Consider the following 19,797-nt stretch of genomic DNA (forward strand, 5'->3'; position numbering starts at 1 on the left):
TTGGATAGTTTTATATAAAACAAGCAAATACAAGAATCTGAAACTTTTCTCAAAGGCTGAGCAAGACATGAAGAATTTTTTAATGTCGCATTAAAAAAACATTAAATACACTATCACACACGTCGGGGGACCTGGGAGGAGGGAGGAAGAGCTGTCCCTGTACTCAAGGAGCAGAGATTTGGCCTGTTGAAACGTCAGGTGAATTTAGCCACTGGATACTCAGGGCTTGCAGCTGAGAAAGCACAGAACTTAATGGTTACAAAGAATACCAAGACCAATCAACACCTGTGAGTTGCAAAGCTGTTCAGGGCTTGGGCCACCAGAATGCACCCAGGAAATTGGGCCTCACAGTGTCCCTTCTGAAGCAGGCCCGATCCAGGAAGGCAGGAAGCATCCTCAGCCCTTTTCTCTTCTAAAACACGCCTTTTGTGATGGCCAGTCTTCCATGGACCAGGTGTCCCTTTCAGTTCCAGAGTCTCCTCTGTTAAGCTACAGAAAGTTACAGCTATAGACAGCTAGAGAAAATTGCTCCCATTGGTGTACCTTGGTCTATGAAGATTTTTCTCTCCCTTCTTCCTTTCCTTTCCAACCCCTCCCACCCCTTCCCATTCTCTGCCCCACCCCCCTCCACACACTCACAAGCACACTTAACACACACACACTCCTCAGACCCTTAATACTTCTGTTACCTTTAGTTCATATACATGACCAATTCAGGACTGACCTTAAAACCAAAGCAACATTTTAATAGTCATGAGATCAAGAGGATTCCAGGGGAGGGAAGGAGATGGGAAGCTGAGAAAAACCTTCTTGTCCCTGTCTGGGAGCTTTTAGGACATTCATCTGCATGTGGCAAGGTCAGCACCTGGGCCAGCCCAAGGAGCATCTCAGCTGGCAGAACACGCGGCCCCTGGACCTTGCAAGCACGTTTTCTGGACCCCACTCTGTACTGGAACCTCCCTTCGCAGGTGAGTCCAGCAGGGAGAGTTCCAGGCGGCCACTGGGAGGCAGCTTTGGTGAAGGGCATGGTCACCTCCGCCTGAGTTTGTCAGTAGCTCAACGCATGACCCTGGTATGAACAAATACCGGGTGACTGTGTCTGGCCACGTACCCTACCACCCACTAAACTGGGTGAATTATTGTTTCCACAGCTCACCTTGACTTCATACAGATAATTCCATGCGGGTTTCATACATATATATGTATATATATACTTTATATATATGTAAATGTGTATGTCCATATGTACACATATACATATATTCACACACACATACACACACATAGTATACACACACGTTTCTGCAGAAAGAAGTCCTGCCACAATTTGGCCTTTTTGGGACAGTGAAATTGACAGCAGTTTCTTACTCCACCAATCCCAGAAAACCAAGAGTGGTGCTTTAAAAAATGCAATTCCAAAATCCTCTGCTTTTCTTCCTTTAAAAAAAAAAAAGGTTAACAAGACTTTTCTTCCAAAGTCGAGAGACTTATTAATTCCTTTTGATTGCACCTCTGCGAACGTGTAAAAAATCTTGAAGTAGACTAGAAAACGATGCCACAATACAGCTGCATGTCACTGTTCCAATGTCACCACCTCCACAGCCTGGCCATCCACGGTGACCGTGCTGTCCGATATCCTGGTGGTCACGGGGGCCATGGCCACCTGCACTGGCCCATTGCCCTGGGCGAGGCTGGTTACCACAGTCTGGTACATGCTCACAGGGATCTGGACCAGGCCTGGGGAGACAAAGGGAAGACCATTGGTGGGGCTCATGCTCAGTTCCCAGATGCTGGCTAGACAGGGGAATCCAGCTGTTGCCCTGCAGGGTATCACTGTCTGCCAGCCCCAGGTAACACTATACCCACTGTCCAGGCACAAATACATCTCTTTTCTCACCCCATTTTAATTTTTTAAAAACAGACTGTCAGAAAATAACAGTTTGGAGAAATTGTGAAAACATGCCTCAGGGCAAGGCCTCCCCAACTTGCCAAAAGAAGACCCTGTCTGCCTCCACCTTTAGGAAGCACAGGCCCATCAGGTATGTGTTCCTGCCTCCGCCCCTCCTTCCCCAGCCATCCCCTCTGACTGCCTTCTTCCTCTAGAACAGTCCACCATTACTTTCCCTTAACATTCTACTACTCTGCTTTCATCCACCCTCTTTCTGGCTATGCTCAAGTTTCCCTCAGCTTGAAAAGTAAAAACTTCTCCCTCTCCTATTCTATCTTCTGGCCACTGCCCCATCTATGTCACTACCTTCAGAGTCGAGCTCATTTAAAAAAAAAAAAGCCTAGGTCGTTGGTTTCCTGCATTTAAGATTTTATAGAGCAGTAAAATTTAAAAACATATTTTGGGGTCAACTGAAAAAAAACAAAAACTCAACTTTCTCCTAATATCACTATTATTTCAAAGTAGAAAAGATGGTTTAACATAAAGATATAATCTCAGAAAAGGGTAGTCCTTTCTAAAAAAGGAAAGTTGATAACTTTATATGATATATTTAAAAAAGGATTTCCAGTTAAATTAAAGCAGAATAAATGTACATATCAATCTTCTCTTCGTTCTGGAACTGGAATTACAGGGAGTAAGGAAAAAGGATATAAAATGAGGGATGTCAACATATTTTTGGAAGATGGAAAGCAAAGGTAAAGTGCTTCCAATTTACCAGAAGTGGAAGCCGCAACTGCTATGCCCGCAGAGAGCTCAGGTCAGGAGGGCTGGCTACTGCAGAAGGGGATGAGGCTGGAAACAGGATTAGTGGAAAGTACATATTTAACTGCTTAGACCAGTAGGTCCCCCTAACCCCAACACCCTGACACACAAACCTGTGCCAACAGGATGTCTGAGGTTTAGCCAGTGTACTGAGAAACTGACCTGGACAGGCCCAAAGAAAAGATCTATAGTGATATTTGGTGGGTGGGGAGGTGGGGAGACAATGAAAAATCTGGACTGCTGTCCTAATACTAATCCCGAGAACTACAGGTCACCTTGCTCTGCCCCTGCACACCCTGACAATCAGTGTTTCAATGTCCCACTCTTAAGGAACACAGAGGTACACAGGAGCAGCAGAGACAATGTGGGGAGCAGAAGGAACAAAAACAAATGTGCCCAAACTCTTCCATCCTCAGAGAGAGATTTGTACCGTAAAAATGGGATGCTATAAAAATGGAATATGAGAAAAAATTTTTAATGAAAATTCCAATAGATGAAATACATTCAAAAGAAGATAAGAAGTCAAGGAAATCTTCTAGAGAGTAGAAAAGATTAAAAGATGGAGAGTAGGAGAAAAAATATGACACTTAAGAGGTCCATCCTCTGATAATAGAAAAAATCAGCTACATAAGTAAATATCTAGAACTAAAAAAAAATATGAGTTTCAGATTGAAAAGGTCCACTTGATGCCCAGTAGAATAGATGATAGAAAGACCCAGACACCAAGACACACATCTTTGCGCATTTTTAGAACACCAGGGATAAAGCAAAGATCCTAAAAGTTTCCAGAAAGAAAAAAAAAGTCACATATAAAGACTAGGAATGAGAACAGTGTTGGACTTCTCAAGAGCAAAATTAATAGCTAGAAGATGATGGAGCAGTGCCTTCAAGTGTCTGGGAGAAAATGCTTTCAGCCTAGAACTCTATACTCAGCCCATGAAATGATACCATATCAATTAAGCATGAGGGCAGGATAAAGACATCTTCAGATGTGTAAGGGCTCAAAAAACTGGCCACCCACGCACGCTTTCTCAGGAAGCGCTGAAGGATGTGCTCCACAGGAGCGAGAGAGAAAACTGAGAAAGAGGCAGCCGTGGCTCTAGGGGACAGAGAGCCCATTGTGGAGTATGGGGAAGGGTACTCTGGGGGAAGAGGAGGCGCCCAGGACAAGGGCTATGCGGCAGGTCTGAGAGCAGGACGGAGCCCTCGGGGGGGAAATGGCATGACTGTGTGGGAAAGAGTACAGAGAGAGGTTTTCCAGAGAAGAATTGGATAGAACTGGTGATTACTAGTTAAAAAGTAGAAGCCCCCCTCCACCCCACCCCACCCCCAAAAAGCAAGTATTAACTTGAAAATAAAAGTTGTACAAAAAGGGAAATGGAATCATAATAACTATAATACAATCATCTTGGCAGTGAACAACTTTTATGTGTTTATAATAATATAAACACAGATACTAAGTTATCCAAAATTTATGATAATGTCTCAACTCAAAAAATAATAAGTCTATTATGTAGAGCAATAAGGATATGTACCAGAAAAAAGAGCATAAATATTGCCTGTGGGGTACAGACTTTTAAAAAAAAATCTTTTATTTCTCCTTTGGAGGGTCTGTGTGCTAATTTTAACAATAGTTTTAAGACACTGCCTTTTCCACTTACAATCCAGTGCTCATAAAGTACAATGTTGGACCTGGCCAGTTAGCACAATTGGTTAGAGCACAACCTTATAACACCAAGGTCATGGGTTCAGATCGCTGTGCCGGCCAGCCACCAAAAAAAAAAAAACAAAAAATAAGAAATAAATGAAAAACACTATTATTTCCTTTCCCTGCGCACACATTCCATAGTCAAGTACCAAGGATGCCCTGTAATCTAGCATAGCAGCTCCACTTTAAAACTGCCACAGAATTTGCTACAAATCTGAGTTCTTCGGTCTCGCTGTGTGGAACCAGCACTATTACATCCATCCTCCTGCTGGCTTCATCAGGGCTGGGCCCAGAGATGGAATCACCAGACGGAGATGCTCCATCACCAGGGAAGCCCACTTTTAGTCTTTTTGACATTTAAACCATATGCTACTTTCACAAAAATAAAAATTAATTTTAATAAGGAGTATCAAAATATTTTCCAATGAAAAAAATAAAACATAAAATGTTATTTTACAAAGTTAAATTGGATGTAGCTGTTTTCTAGGAGTAAGTTTTGCCAGTTTAGGAATAAGTATTTGGTGATGCAACATGAAATGGGACTTGATGCTTTGTTTTGATGATAGTCACTTTTAAGAAATGCTGGCTCACCCCAGGGTGTAACAGAAACGGATGGCACGGCCAGCCCCTGCACGCTTGAGATGCTGGGGCCTGAAAAGAGGAAGAGAGGGGCCAGCGCACACTCGCACGTGGGGCTGGGAGGAGAGCAGCCTGAGGGGCCAGGCACTGGCTTCAATTTCTTTCATCTAACCCATTGCAAATGGCTCTTAAATGTTTCTTTTTTTTTTTTTTAAAGGTGACTGGTAAGGAGATCTTAACCCTTGACTTGATGTTGTCAGTACCATGCTCTCCAAGTGAGCTAACCAGCCATCCCTATATAGGGATCTGAACCCATGGCCTTGGTGTTATCAGCACCACACTCTCCCGCGTGAGCCATGGGCCGGCCCCTAAATGTTTCTAATCAATCCCTCTTTCAGTTCATCCCTCCCAGCCACCCAAATTATCTTTCCATACCATGTTACTCCCCTAATTTCAGACTTCTCAAAGCCTACAATAAAGTTCAAATGCTTTAACATGGTATTCAAGGCCTTGTATGATTTTACCTGGTCTGTCTTTCCAGTCTCATTTCTCCTACTGTCTCACAGCTACCCGTGCTCTGGGCGCACACCTGGACTACTCTCAGTTCCTCAGTACGCTGGTCGCACTCCTTTGTCTGGGCCTTTGCTCAAGTTGTTCACTACACAGAATTCTCTTACTCTTCACTCCTTCCCCTTTAAAATTTGGTTCAGTTGTCCCTCCTCTTGGAAGCTGCCCAGCCCAGCCCCAGCCAATGCTCAGAGCAGCCTCCTCTGGATTCTCAGTAGGCACTGGGACAGTAGTGTATAATCTGGCTTGGGTCAATTAATGTATGTATATAGGCCTTCCCAGTTGATTGAGGATTCCTTCAAGGCCAAGCCTGGCTCTGGTTTATTTCATACTCCCCACAGTGTGAAGTACATGGTGTGCCACAGGCTAGCATCAACATAGCCTGAAGGGCAACAGGACAAAGGAGTCTACTGCTGGTCTTAACCAGTGTGCAGCTGATTCCTAGTCCCTATGGGGCCTATAGACTAATCATGGTCCTAGAGTATATGCAAAGACCGTATGACCCCGTTAGTCCCCCACCTCATCCAGTGTATCATGATCATCATCACTTCTATATTCTACTATGGTCAAAACAGTCAAAGTTAATGAAGTAACCTAAAATGTGCAGTGGCAAAGCCAGAACACCTGTGTGATATTCCAAAGAACCCACATGCTGGCAAAGAGCAACCAAAACCAGAAGCAAAGACCAGTCTCATTTCATTGCTCTTGCATCTGGGCTTGATTCAGTTACAAAAGCTTCAAACTTGGGAACAAGTCAAATATTTTACAAATGTAGTGACTACTGTGAGCAGGGAGAGCCTTTCTAACTGTGAGCAACCATCAGGTTAGGGCTGGGGTGGATAGAAACTTAAAGAATTGTCAGAATTAAATCTCTCTCACCCTGGCTTATGATGTGTTTGGGTTCCTTGTGATGTGGGTCCATGCTCAGTACTGTTGTTAAAACAGTTTTTAGTATCATGGAGGATTTGCCCCAAAATAAAATGAAAAAGTTTCAAATTCAAAAATATATTGGCTGAAACTCCTATAACCAGAAAGATTTTTGGAACATACAAACTGATCTTGTTGCTCTCCTTTATTATTCTTCAGGGGTTTCCAATGGCCAATGGGATGTTAAGTCCAAATCCCTTTGCAGGTGTTCAAACCATTTACATTAACCCCTCTTGTTCAGTTTACACAACAGTCGGGTGAACTATCTGACTGAGGTTCTCCAAACGTATGCCTACATGCCTGCATCACACACCATTACTTCTGTCTGGAATGACTGTCCTCGGCTTGTTCCTTGAATGGGCTTCCTATTCCTTCTGTAACAGTCAGCTCCAGTCTCTCCCTTCCTCAGTCTTAGGTCTTCTTCTCCTGTGGTCCCACAGCACTTTGTACATGTCTCTATGGAGGCAATGGTCTTATTCATCATCACTATTTACATGTCTTGTCTCCAAGGAGACTGTACATTCCTTAAAGGAGAGACTGAGTTTCCATCTTTCAATCTCCAGCAGTCAGCAGGTCCTCAATATATGTTTTCTCATGAATGAAACCTGCCTCCTAGGATTTAACATGTGTCCCTTCTAGGGACTGGGTGATTATGGTGGGCGAGTCTTAGGATGATGAAGCTGTTTTAGAATGGCAGCTCCCAGCTCAGAAAAAAGCCATGTAAAATATACTACATTCAGGATTCATACAAATAAAAGCATCTTTTTTTTTTTTTTTAAAGATTCCATATTAGTCAGGAAGGGGCAAATTTGGCCTTTACAAATGGGTGATGAAATGACCCCCACACAAAGCTGTCTTGGGGTGAATTACTAGTGACAGCGACTATGCATCTTAAAGCTTTTCAGAGGGAGAAATTCCATAAACAGGGGTCATTCCATAACCTCAAATCCCAATTCCACTGTTTTCTACATGCAGTTTCAGTCTACCTTCACCTTAAATAAATGCACTACCATCCCACTGTGGGGATTTTAAGATCTCTCTCTCTCTCTCATAAACACACACAGAGGCATTCTGACATGGGATTAGATTAAATCGCCTCAGTGTCTCTGACCTAGCAGCCTTTATGTCCATGGGAAGGGAAAGGGGGAGGGGACTGGAAGTCCCAGCAGGCACTAAGTCGGGCCGGCTGCCCTTGGAAGAGAGATGATTAAATGCTGAGGTACAGTAATCAGGCTGGGATTGTCCCTGCATCTGCTCAGCCTGCCCCTGATTAGCCTCAATCTAGAGGCACATGTTAATCCAAGCCTGTATTCTGGGTCATTTCAATTGATTAAGCAACAGAAGCCCTTCATGTTCTAGTTTAAGGGCTTGGAGTTCTCCTTTTCCCTTTTTAGAGAGACCCTGTACAATCCTAGCAATAAGACTCCCGTAACATTTGTATAGCACTTTTCAAAGCCCTCTCAGTCCCACTGCATATCACTGGATTTCTGCTAACTCCCTGGAGAATTAAGCAGGGCAGGTGCTCTTCCCTTTCACAAATGAGAGGCAAGCTCCTTTGGCAGAACCATGGGCTCATCATAAAGGCAAAAACTTATAACATCCTGAAGATTTTATACCCCAATGTTTCAAAGCTACAAGAAACCTTAGAGTTTACTCAGTTTAGAAAATCCAATCCTGTTTTTTTCTTTTTGCGGCTAGCCAGTATTGGGATCTGAACCCTTGACCTTTTGTTACAATACCATGCTCTAACCAACTGAGCTAACTGGCCGACCCCCACCTCCCACCTCTGTCTTTTTCTTTAAACTTAAAAGTAAACATTAAAAGTTTATCTTAAAAATATAAAAAGCAAAGCACAGACTGAAAGAGACTGAGTGATTTTTTCCCTCAAAATGACCGAGTTTATGGCCAAGCCAGGTGCCTGGGCTTTCGAGCTGGCATTCTTTTCATGCCCAGAATGCCCTTAACACCTAACAGTAGGGCCAGCAGGGACCCAGAAGGGAGAGGATTATCTTCTTCGGGCTCACTGCTGCCTCTCTTCTGGGGCTTCATGGTAAGATTTACAAAACTGGCTAAAATGGAAAAAGAGGTCAAACGTGACTCAGAAACTTCATATCCCAGCACAAGGATTTCCATGTCAAACAGCAGTCAGACCAAAATCACTGCTGGTTCCAGGACCACATTTCTCTGTAAAGGACCGGTAAGACCTGACCCTGCTCTCTCTCTCTCTCTCTGTTCATTTATTTATAACAGTTGGGTAACATTCTTGAGCCCAAATGGTGAAACATACTCCTCGCAGTCTTCCCCTGCCTCAATAAATGGCAATTACATCCTTCCAGTTGCTCAGGCCAAAAACTCTGAAGTCATCCTTGACTTCATCAGCAAATCCTAACAACTCTCCCTTCAAATATAAACCCAGAATTCAGCACTTCTGCTGCTCCCTCCCTGGACAAACACTCTTGCCTGAACTAAATTTTAGCTTCCTTTGTGATTATGCTGCTTCAGCGCTTGCCAGAGGAATCTTTTAAAACTTCCATACAAAGCAATGGATATGGGGGACATGCTCTGAAAATTCAGATTCCCAGGCTGGGCCAGTTCTGCACACAACTCACATGCTCCGCACCCAACATCCTACTTCCCTTCAAGTTCAATGTCCTTCTGCGGGGTCCACAGGGAGACTGACAGCAAGGCAGATAGGCTTCTGTTTTGTCTGTTTGAAGGAGATGTCTATGCAGAATCTATTCTTAGAGGAGCTTGCTCCTCTCTTTAGGAAAACCATTCCTCACAAGGTGTTAATCAGTCTCTTTAAGGTTTAACCTCTTTTAGGAAAATCTATATTTTAACAGGTATTTAATTTTTAAAAACTGGTAACACACAGAGGGCAAAGTAAAAAAAATACAAAAGGGTATATAGAGTGGAAAAAAGTAAATCCCCCTCCCTCCTAGTCACTCAGTAATCCTTCCTAAAGGTAACTACTCTGGCCAGCTTCTAGGGTGGGCCTGTAGTCTACCCAAGACATTCTATGCATGCGTGCGTGCGTGCGTGCGTGCGTGCGTGTGTGTGTGTGTGTACACCTTCCCCCCTCAAACAATGCATACTATTCATATTCTTTTGCACCTTGTCTTTTGGAGATCTTTCCTTAAAAGTACAAAGAGAGCTGCCCTATCATTATTATGATTATGTTGGTGGCTGCATAGTATTCCACTGTATGGAGGTAACGTGAATTTGATTAACCAGTGCTCTGAATACTTATACCTTGGGTTTCTAATCTTTTGCTATTATGCCAAAAGTATTTGTAATTTCTCACATATGCAAGTACACTGCATATCTGCAGGATAAATACTTGAGAGCACGATTTCCTGGTCAGAGGATATTTATATTTTAAAATTTGATAGGTACAGTAGTGAGGACTCTTAACTGTCCCCCAACTCCAATTCCTTTCAAGATTCAAAATAATCTATTTCTAGTAGTGGGATTTAAGATTTAAAGCATTATAAGTGATGGGGATATACATGTAGATAGGGGGTCATCTTTGAGCCTCTCAAATCATATTACATGGGTGGCAGATTATGATACCTACTCATAAGCTTGGCCTTGCCTTCTAAGATAAGTAACCATTTATTCACGTTAAGGGGTTTGGCTCTGTGCTCTGCAAAATAGGCAGCCATGAGGTCTTACAGTGGTCTCTCTCAGATGGTCATCTACAGATGGTAGCACCAAGGGAGCATTGTGGTAGACCACGGGCATCAGTGAGAGTAACTGTAAGGATTAGGGTCACAGCTTTGCACACTCTGGATTTATCACTCATGAGTTGATCTACTCTATTTCCTGACCTCTCCTGGAGTTTCATCACTTGACTGCTATATAATGAAGTTTACACACACACACACACACACACACACACACTTACACACACACACGTGTGTATGTATATATATAAATAAAATTTATTTATTTGCAGGTATCTATTTTTCCCAAGACTAACTTCTTTCAGTATTCTGAGATTTGATAAATAAGTCTATATATCACAGATAGCTAAATCTTGAAATACTGTTTGACAAAAGCCATCCCATCCCATCAAAAAAATTACTTTTGATGGCTATCAGGAAGCTAAAGCCCAAATAGCTAATAGTTGGGGAAGTTTACATCAGCTTTTCCCACAAATACCCTACATTATCCCTTCATTACAACCATATCCATCTCCTCAATGTACCCTGGACAACACACGTCACTTGGTCAGGCAGATCTCTCTGCCTAGAATTGTTCCCTGCCAATCTAAGTCCTGTTCTTTCAACGGTTTCCATGTCTTTCGTGGGGTTACCTCAGATGCAGCGGCCCATCAGATTCGCTCCCTCCTGTGATTTTATTGCCTCCACCATTCACTTGGCACCAGGTCTGTGATGACTTGTTTCCAAGTAGTTATTGCTTTTCTCTCTATAACTCTGCTTACTTAAATTGGTGGCAGGACCATGTCTTTGAATACTGAGCAACTTGAACACAGTAGGTGCTCAGTAATTAAATATAACATGATAATATAATCATATTCCTCATGATTTTCAGAAACTTGATTACAGTCCGTTTAAGCCTTTCCCTCTGCAGACTGAAGAGCTCTGAAGCCTTTTACTCTGCTTCAGAATAAAGTTGGATTTTCTAAAGAACAACATTCTTAAGGTGCTATAGCCAAATGCTGTATAGTAGTTCATTTTATATGAGGGTAAAATAGGCTGTTCCATTTCCTTTAAAGGTTTCCTAGTCAGAAAGAACTAGATGTGAATCCTGGTTCTGTGATTTAATGGCTTGTGAGCTTTAGTTTCCTCATATGTAAATGGTCATCATTAATCTCACAGGGCTGTTGGATTAGATGTGCTGACATGAGTTAAAGTCTGGTACAGCGCCTTGCACATAGCAGGTATACAATAAATGTCTGCTGCTTTTCAAAGATGACTTTGAATAAGAGGTTTGACGAAGTCTGGTTGGGGTCACAGATGTTAGACTAAAGCTCTCAGGAAACAGAAAGGAAAGCGGAGACAGCAAAGATCTCCTTTCAGCAGCGATTTGCTCCTGCCAGGAAGCACGTCATTTGCTAAAGGCCTTCAAAGATGTAAAGATTAGAGATAAAAGCCATGAAATCAGGGCAGATGGACTGGCAGGCAACTTCCCTTCTGAAACACAGTGATGGTCAGAAGTGGCAGTAGACCTGCACTGTGATGTAGACAAAATAGCTGCCAACCTTGTGTATTGATAAATAAACCAATCCAGGCCAACCCAATGATCAATATTAAGAATGTTAAAAATATGATCAGGGACAGTACAATATGATGTCATCACTCTGATAAATTTTTAAAGTCCTCCCAAAACGAAGAGAAGAGGCTTGAACCAAGCAGAGCACAGGGTTGCAGCTCTGGTCAATTACTCAGCACCACAGCCTGCCTGCCCTCCCCCACCCACGACATGATAGAGCAGGACAGACAGCCTGACGAAGAATGGGCCTTTCATTTGCCCTCACAATCTGGGAAGCCTTTGGGAATTGTTGTTTGCTGTAACTGAATCTTTCAGCCTACAGGCCTTCCAAGTTGGTCATGGAAATATCTTTAGTTGGGAGAAAAATATTTATAGTTGTGGGAGAAATAGAGAGAGCTAAACAAATAATAAACACAACTGTTGGTGGAAGAGAAATAATTCTTAACACCCAAAGGAAAATTTACAATGTAATGCCTTCTGTAATTTATGGACATGAAAGCTAACTATATATATCAAGAAAATATTGGCTTAAATTGGGAACCAGAAGACCATGACTGGAAAGGACAGGAATAAATAAGTAGGAAACAAAACCATGTATTACATCAGTTAAGAAATTTCTGAAGTTTTTAAAGAGCCATCAAGGGTTCCTACAGGTGTTTCTAGGGGTGACAGGCAAGATGGTCCTTTAAAAATCTTTTGTTTGCAGGCCTGGAAAAAAGTTTATACCAGTGGCTGACATCCAAGGAAAGCCATTATTACATGAAGAAAAATAGGCATGGTATGCACTGGTATAGAAGTAGAAGATAAAAGGAAATCAGGTAAAGAAGCTAGTCCAGTAGGCAGGCAGTAGATAGAGAGGCTGAGAATAAGAAAAAGGATCAGACGGAAAGAGTACAGATCCAAGGCAAGCAAAGGAAGGTCTTGAAAAGAACGTCAACATAACATCAAACAAAAAAGGACAGCCAGGTAACCCTCGTGATAGGAAGGCAAGGGGGAAAGAGAGAGAAATCTGTGGTTTCTCTCCCAGTGGTTCTGTTATATTAGCTGTTTCTGGGACATTTAATCACCCTTTTCCATGTTTTCTAAGGCCAAGGCTTTTGGGTGTATTTGGGGGATTTATGGATTAAAATATGCCTTACATCTGGCAAGTACTGCATATTCTCATGAGGCCAAGAGCAGCCTCACAGGTGCCTTGGTACACTGGGTGCTTCTCAGCATCCAATGTTTTCTCCCCTCTTGCTAGACAATCTCAAGACTCACTTAGAAAAATTGCTTTCTGGAATAACGTTTATAGCAGTGACAGTGACTCTGTCTGGTTGAGACAGTGTCACTCTGTCCTTTGCCTGATTTTGCAGGACACCAGGAAACTCCTCATGCTCCTCACCCCACAAGCCAAATGTTAAAGTTGAATTCATTTTTATTAATAAATGTATCTCAAAATATTTTGGAGATATCATTTCACAATTTCCTCTTGATATTATTGGAGATATCCAGGAACGTTATGAAATCAGGGTTTTGGCATGAGTATTCAGAATCACTATGATTTATTATCTTGGAGATTGAGCTCCCAATGTGGGATGAATAAGCTTATTCCAAGGCCTGCTGACCTGACTAATAAGGCTTTAAACTGAAAATGGCAGGAGAGAAAAGTGTTCCTCTAATGTTTATGCAATATGCATGTGCTCGGGACTACATCTGATGCAACTGTACAGAGAAGGGCAGGGGGTGCCCAATAAATTCCCAGAAGAAATCACTGGGAAGAAGGGTGGGAACACTCAAGGTCTCCAAGGTCTACATACCAGCAGATAACACATGGGCAATGTGTAAAGTGACCCAATATTTTAAAACAGAAAATAGAGCCAAGATGACAGCAACCTCAGAAGAAAGTCACCAAGCTGTCTAAGAGTTCACAATAGTCAGGTGAGAAATGAATAGTAGGCCCAATCAGGAGTTACCCAGAGTTAGGAATGGAGATTTACTTAGTTTTCTCTTATAATTATTTTCAAACTTTTTATTATGGACCATTTCAAATCAGCACAAAAGGAGAGAGAACAGTATGATGGACTCCCATGTGCCCATCATGCAGCCCCTGCCTCTTCTGTCTGAACAGGAATAGACCAAGATAAGGAAGCTTCCACATATGTGCTCTTGACTTTTCAACCCCTCACTCAAGCATAATCATTTAGAAAAAAACAAAACTAAACTAAAACTTCTTAAGACTACATCAAGGGCAGAATTAAATTTGCTTTAGGCAGTGAGATACCTGAAGACAGCAGATTGGAAAGAGGAAATAAACTGACAGGTATGGGATTTGATAATCAAATAGAAAGAAATCTATCCCAATAGATTGAAATAGAAAGAAATCTATCCCATCTTGATCAAGTATCTGTCCTGACTTTCCTATCTGAACTGTACTTAGCATAGCTAAATTGTTAATGGGGACAAGTGCTTTATAAAAGAATCCCAGAAAATACATGGAAAAGGAATGATAACACTAGAAAAATCAGATCATCAATGGTTACTAAAACTATTAGGTGACCGGATGAGGGGGCTGTACAGTAGAGGAATCACACCATCCACATAGAAAGCAGCACCTGGAATGGCAGGCTCTCAGAGATACTCTACCCTCAAGCTGCTTCCTTCTTTTCCCACCTGCGGCCTTCTCAGTCAGGATCCACTTGCAACCTGACAATAACAGAGAATTGTTAAAAAGCAACAGGCAAGATGGGCCACCAGAACTGCTGCAGCTCTTCAGCTTCCCACGCACACCCCAGTCCCAGCGGACACAGTATCTCTGATGTCCACCTGTGGAGGGTTTTACAAATCCTTTGATAAGCATGCCAGCACACTGAGTGCTAATGGTACTCATGTTTATAAAAGCATATCTTATAGTCAGTTCTTAGTTGAGCTGAAGGTCATTTCCCCCATACTTCCCCGTCTAAAATGGAATTTATGATGTGGTTTTTTTGTAGCAGACTTACCTTCCTAATTATGTCTTCCTTAAGCTAATATGAAAACTAATTTGTATTCCCTAAGTACCCAGCAGCTGGGTGGGGGGTGGAGGATATGGTCCAGGCTTACACTGGCTTGCTCAGAGAAACTGTGCAAGCATTTAAAATGTGTGATGAGAGGGGCCGGCCCGTGGCTCACTCGGGAAAGCGCAGTGCTGATAACACCAAGGCCGCGGGTTTGGATCCTATATAGGGATGGCCGGTTAGCTCACTGGCTGAGCGTGGTGCTGACAACACCAAGCCAAGGGTTAAGATCCCCTTACTGGTCATCTTTTGAAAAAAAAAAAATGTGTGATGAGTAATCTGCATGACAGATAATCTGTATGTGACATCTAAGAGTTGACTATATTTACCATTTATAAAACCAACAGGCCTCCTCTGTCTCTTAGGGTTGTTATGAGGATAAATAACATTACGTTTACATGATTTAAATTCTTGAGAAAAAATACACTGTCTAAATTTGAGGTAGAATTGTTATTTCACATGGGCTTTCTCCCAGGATTCAAATCACCATGAAGTAACTACTAGAGGCAGACAAAGGAAGCAAGATTAAGGGCCCTCTCCTTGGTCCTAAGAGTTGCTGAGAACAGAAGGTGCGAGCAGCCCAGTGTTCCACTCCCAGGAGTGTTGCCCACACAATGAACAACTTATATACACACTCTTGGCCACTGAGTGTTCACATGCCCTTTTGTTAGTCAGAGGCTCTGTTTAATGAGAAAAGAACTTTCCAGTCTAACAGCAGGGCCATGAAAGATTAAGGAAGAAAAAGGCCAGGGAGAAGGTCAACTGAACGTCATTCCTAAAATTAAATTCTTTTCTCACTGGCTATAATTCAATACTTTTTGTGAGGGACAGGGGTGGGGAAAGGACATGAGATTCTTGGAGGAAAAAATTTAAAAAGGTGAAAAGATAAAGAAAACAATCTAGGTAACATGGCTAGAAGAAGTTGTTCCAGAAACATTCAGGTAAATTTCTTTTTCCTCTTCCAATAAGACTGAAATAGAAGCTCCAAGGCTTCCTTAAGCAGTCAAGACATTTCAAAAGGTTCAAACCAATCTTTAAAACAGTGATGTCCATGAGAACTTCCTGTGACAATGGACATGTTCTATTTGTGTGCTGTTCAACATGGTGGCTATAGAGCACTTGAAATGTGGCCAGTGTGACTGAGGAACTGAATTTTTAATTTAATTTTAATTAATTTAAATTTAAATAGAGCACAGCTCTAAAACCTTTCCAGAGTTTCCAGTGTGCCAACTCCATATCATAAACGTTCATTGGTCAGAAACACACACACACACACACACCCACGCACACACATGCACACACTGTACAACACTATAAGAGGTGCCTTTGTTTAGACAGAAACTCAATATGAAATTGGATGCTTTGTATTCACCTAAAATATATTTTCCTGGCATCTCCCTTACTTATATCACAGGTGCTTTCCTTTACTGCCCTACACCATCAACTTATTTTAACACCCTCCAGCCCCCTAGGCCCCTAGTGAGAAACTCTATCAGCATTTGAAAACAATGCAGTGTAGATATATATTATAGTGCTCCAAGCAATAAGGAGAGGCCAGTCAGAAGAATTGCTGGACGCCTCTTTAGTGAGCCAATCTGATAGCATGGTGTCTGTAGTCTCAGAGCAGTGTCTCAGTTTCCATATTTAGACACTTGCAAAGATTCTCATATCCAATTGTTGGCTGTACAACAGGAAAGATTTTTTTTTTATCTATTTCATTTCAAAAACCCTATTTAGGCTCTGAAAATCTCTAAATTGAGGTCTTTCTAATAATGAAGATTTGGGGTAATTATAACGTCACAGGCAATTGTGCTGACAAAGCAAAACCTGTATGTCTCCTTGCTGGGCCTTTGCTCAGTCTGACCAACAGGAGGAGAAAAGAGGCTTTGTCAGGAGCAGATGTGCAGTGGGAGGCCCCAGGAAAGCAGATCTGTTGAATAAAGCAGGTGCCACTTAGACATTCACTTTATTGACTCCAACTGCAACCTCCCCTTCATTTGATATCCTGCTCTTGGCAGGAGGATGGAGAGAGAGCATCACACAAAAAGGAAGCATGTTTGTCCTGTTCAGATTACTGTTTCGGCAAGGCTTCTGCTGCTGGGTTCTGCACATTTGCTCTTTATTAAGCAAATATCAGAACTAGGCACTGGGAAGTGATTCCCTGTATTTACACAGGTAACCTGAGAGCCAGAGAGGGCCCCAAACCATCCTGGCTGCGATATGCAAGCTATTAGAGTTAATAACAGTGTGCTGACATTCCTTCAAAATCCTAATGAAAGCATAAATAAAAAGAGGAAAGTACCCTTTACCCAAGAACCTTAAAAACTTTATTCTGTAAGAATTTTTCTTGTTATGATAGTCCAGTTCCTGTGTGAACAGTGATTAATGCCTTGCTTACATGTTCAATTAAAACCGACTTTTCATCCATGTATTGAATAGAAATAATTCCAATTAAATTTGTCCAATTATGCTTCTGGATTTGGTATGCCCCACCCTGCAAAAAAAAAAAAAAAAAAAAAAAAAAAATCCCTTTGCAGAATATTGCCTGCAATGACAAGCACCAAGATTCTGTCTTGGTTACAAGGAGGTGTAAAACCAGAATCTGTCTTTTGCACACAAATCCTCAGAAAGATCTGGGGACCTAAAGGGAAGAAGAATGAGATAAAGAAAGATGTAACTTGGCCCTGAGGATACTGGGAATGGAGAAGAGACCATGGTTAGTGCTGTCCATCTGCCAAATGGCAGGAACCTTCTTAGGAATCTCTGCCCTGCAACCCTGCCATGAGTCCTCTGCCCAGAATGTCCCTGGCTCAGATTGGTGTCCTGTTCATAGAATGATGTGCCAGGCTCATCAAGCTTCCCTGCACTGAAAATACCTGACACAGTCAGACCAAAGAGCAGATGAAGGTAAGCCAGCCTGGCTTGACAACATGTGCTGATTCCCTTTGGGGCCATGAGGAGCCAACTCTGGAGGCATCCAGCCTTTAACATGGAAAGAACCTAAAAGCTCCATGTGAGGGATATGGCCACAGCTTGGAACGGACACCAACATCTAGTGGCTGAACATTTCACTGTAAAGGCCCTCTATGCCCACTTTTGTACCACTATCTTTAAGCCATCAAGTAGCAGAACCTAGATTAGCAATTCCTGGTATATAAATGCTGAATGCCTGAGGACACACCAGTTTATAACGGTAGAGGGAAATTGACACAGCCCCTCTGGACCTGCAGACTCTGCAAAGAGAAAGATGGGCCTACACCCACAATGAGGGACAGGAGACACTTTCACAAGGCAGTGCTGCTCCTTCTGAAAGTGTCGAAAGCTCAGCATTTTTGTAGGAGGCAAAGAAAAGCACCAAAGAACCCTGCCAACTAGAAACCCCTCTAGCTTTAGGGGCTATGTCTACAGACCAACAGGAAAGGCCTCATAATTCAGCGGAACTGAATCTCAGTATGCCTGAGGGATACAATGTACTTCCATCAGTAATAGAGGCTTCCTGAAGCAAGGGATTCTCAAAGGGATCCTCCTGTGAGACTCGCTACTTCCTCCCCACAAATGGAGGCTTACTGGCCCAGGTCCTAAGAAAATGTCCTGGAAGTACTAAGAATGAACCTCCTAAAGATTAAGTCCCTTCCAAGTCAGTGTGAGTGTTTAATAATGACAATGGTAAAAATAATAATAATTAACAATAATAGCAATAGTAGTAGTAGTCAACAGTTATTGCATGCTCATGATGCCCCAGACACTAAAGAAAGTAGACTAAATAGTCTCTGCTGCCTCTAAAATTAGTGCCATTAACACATCTCCCTGGATGGGGGAGATTGGGGAGTCAGGAAAACTGCCACCTCCTTCCAAGAGCTATTCTGGAAGGCATTTTAAACTTCAGGAGGTCATTATGAAGGGAGTAAGGAAGGAGAACAAGCTTCAGGAGTGAAGAATCACTACCATGCTGTCCCTTTCCTCCTTCAATGATATGAAAAGGGATGGATGGGTAGGTAACACACACACAGGGCAGAGAACTGTACACCTCTTTGTGTACTCTAAAATCAAAAGCCCCATTATACATCTCCATATTCCCATTTCTCAGCAGCGGCCATGTTTCACTGTGAAATCTAGAATTCATCCAATAGTAATGGCTCCTTTCAGCCTTGTGGCCCACCAGGCTTTGGATATATTTGATCCTTTTGGGGGCCACTATAAATCAATTAGACTACCTGGATGCAGATACCAGTAGTCAAGAAGAGAAACTTGCATGAGTTAGGAATCTAAGTGGAAATATGCAAGTGGCCTGGGTCACAATAAATAGACTAGGAAGTGAGTCTAGGTGTTGCCACTGCCTCCTGCCGCAGGTTTTCCTGCTCAGGACTCTGCAGTACATAAAAACAGGCCAGTCCTAGCAACCCTTCTGCCTTGCTGTTTACTGCAGGTAAATCTGCAGCCACATGGTTTTTTTTTGTTTTTTGTTTTTGTTGTTGTTGTTTTTAAAGCAAAGCCATGTTGTCTATGAGCTGAGAAGATTATTGGGAGAGAAGGCTCATGAAGTATTCCTGTTGTCCTCCCTTGTGCAGAGGGGGCACAACTGCCAGAAGATGGCCACAGTATTTCTGCTATAGCCTTTAGATCAGCACCATCCAATACAATTTTCTGCAATGATGGAAATGGTCTGTATCTGCACAATCTATTATAGTGGCCACTAGGTACATGTGCCTATTTAAATTTAAATGTGAATACGTTATAATTAAATTAAAAATTCAGTACCTCAAGCCACATGTGGCTACTCAGCACTTGGAATATGATTAATGTGACTGGATAACTGCCTTTTAAGTTTAATTTTAATTAACTTGTATTTAAATCCACATGGTCATATGTAGCTAATAACTACCATATTGGACAGTGAAGCTTTAGATCTTAGGTTTTGATACCACGTATTTATTTGCCTCTGGTAAAACTTATCATGACTCTTTGACTTCTAAAGTAAGTAAAATATGGCTATCATCATTCCTTAAAACACTCCTGCAAAACATTCACCAGAT

General features: G+C 42.2%; 1 protein-coding gene across 2 annotated transcripts in view; it reads right to left on the reverse strand.

The window, feature by feature from the left end:
- Positions 1-638: 638 nt before the first annotated feature.
- The window catches only part of NRF1 (nuclear respiratory factor 1), a 145,346-nt gene continuing 126,187 nt past the window's right edge, over positions 639-19,797 (reverse strand). Inside the window, exons 11-12 of one of the 2 annotated variants that reach the window (XM_063099337.1) lie at positions 14,355-14,414; positions 639-1,737 (exon numbers count right to left, since the gene is read on the reverse strand). In XM_063099337.1, the coding sequence (XP_062955407.1) occupies positions 1,574-1,737; positions 14,355-14,414 (224 nt within the window). In that variant the 3' untranslated portion in view covers positions 639-1,573. The remainder of the gene's footprint in view (positions 1,738-14,354; positions 14,415-19,797) is intronic. The other variant, XM_063099338.1, reaches the window with a different exon arrangement.

The sequence above is a fragment of the Cynocephalus volans genome, chromosome 6, assembly GCF_027409185.1.
Source record: "Cynocephalus volans isolate mCynVol1 chromosome 6, mCynVol1.pri, whole genome shotgun sequence".
Lineage (NCBI taxonomy): Eukaryota > Metazoa > Chordata > Mammalia > Dermoptera > Cynocephalidae > Cynocephalus > Cynocephalus volans.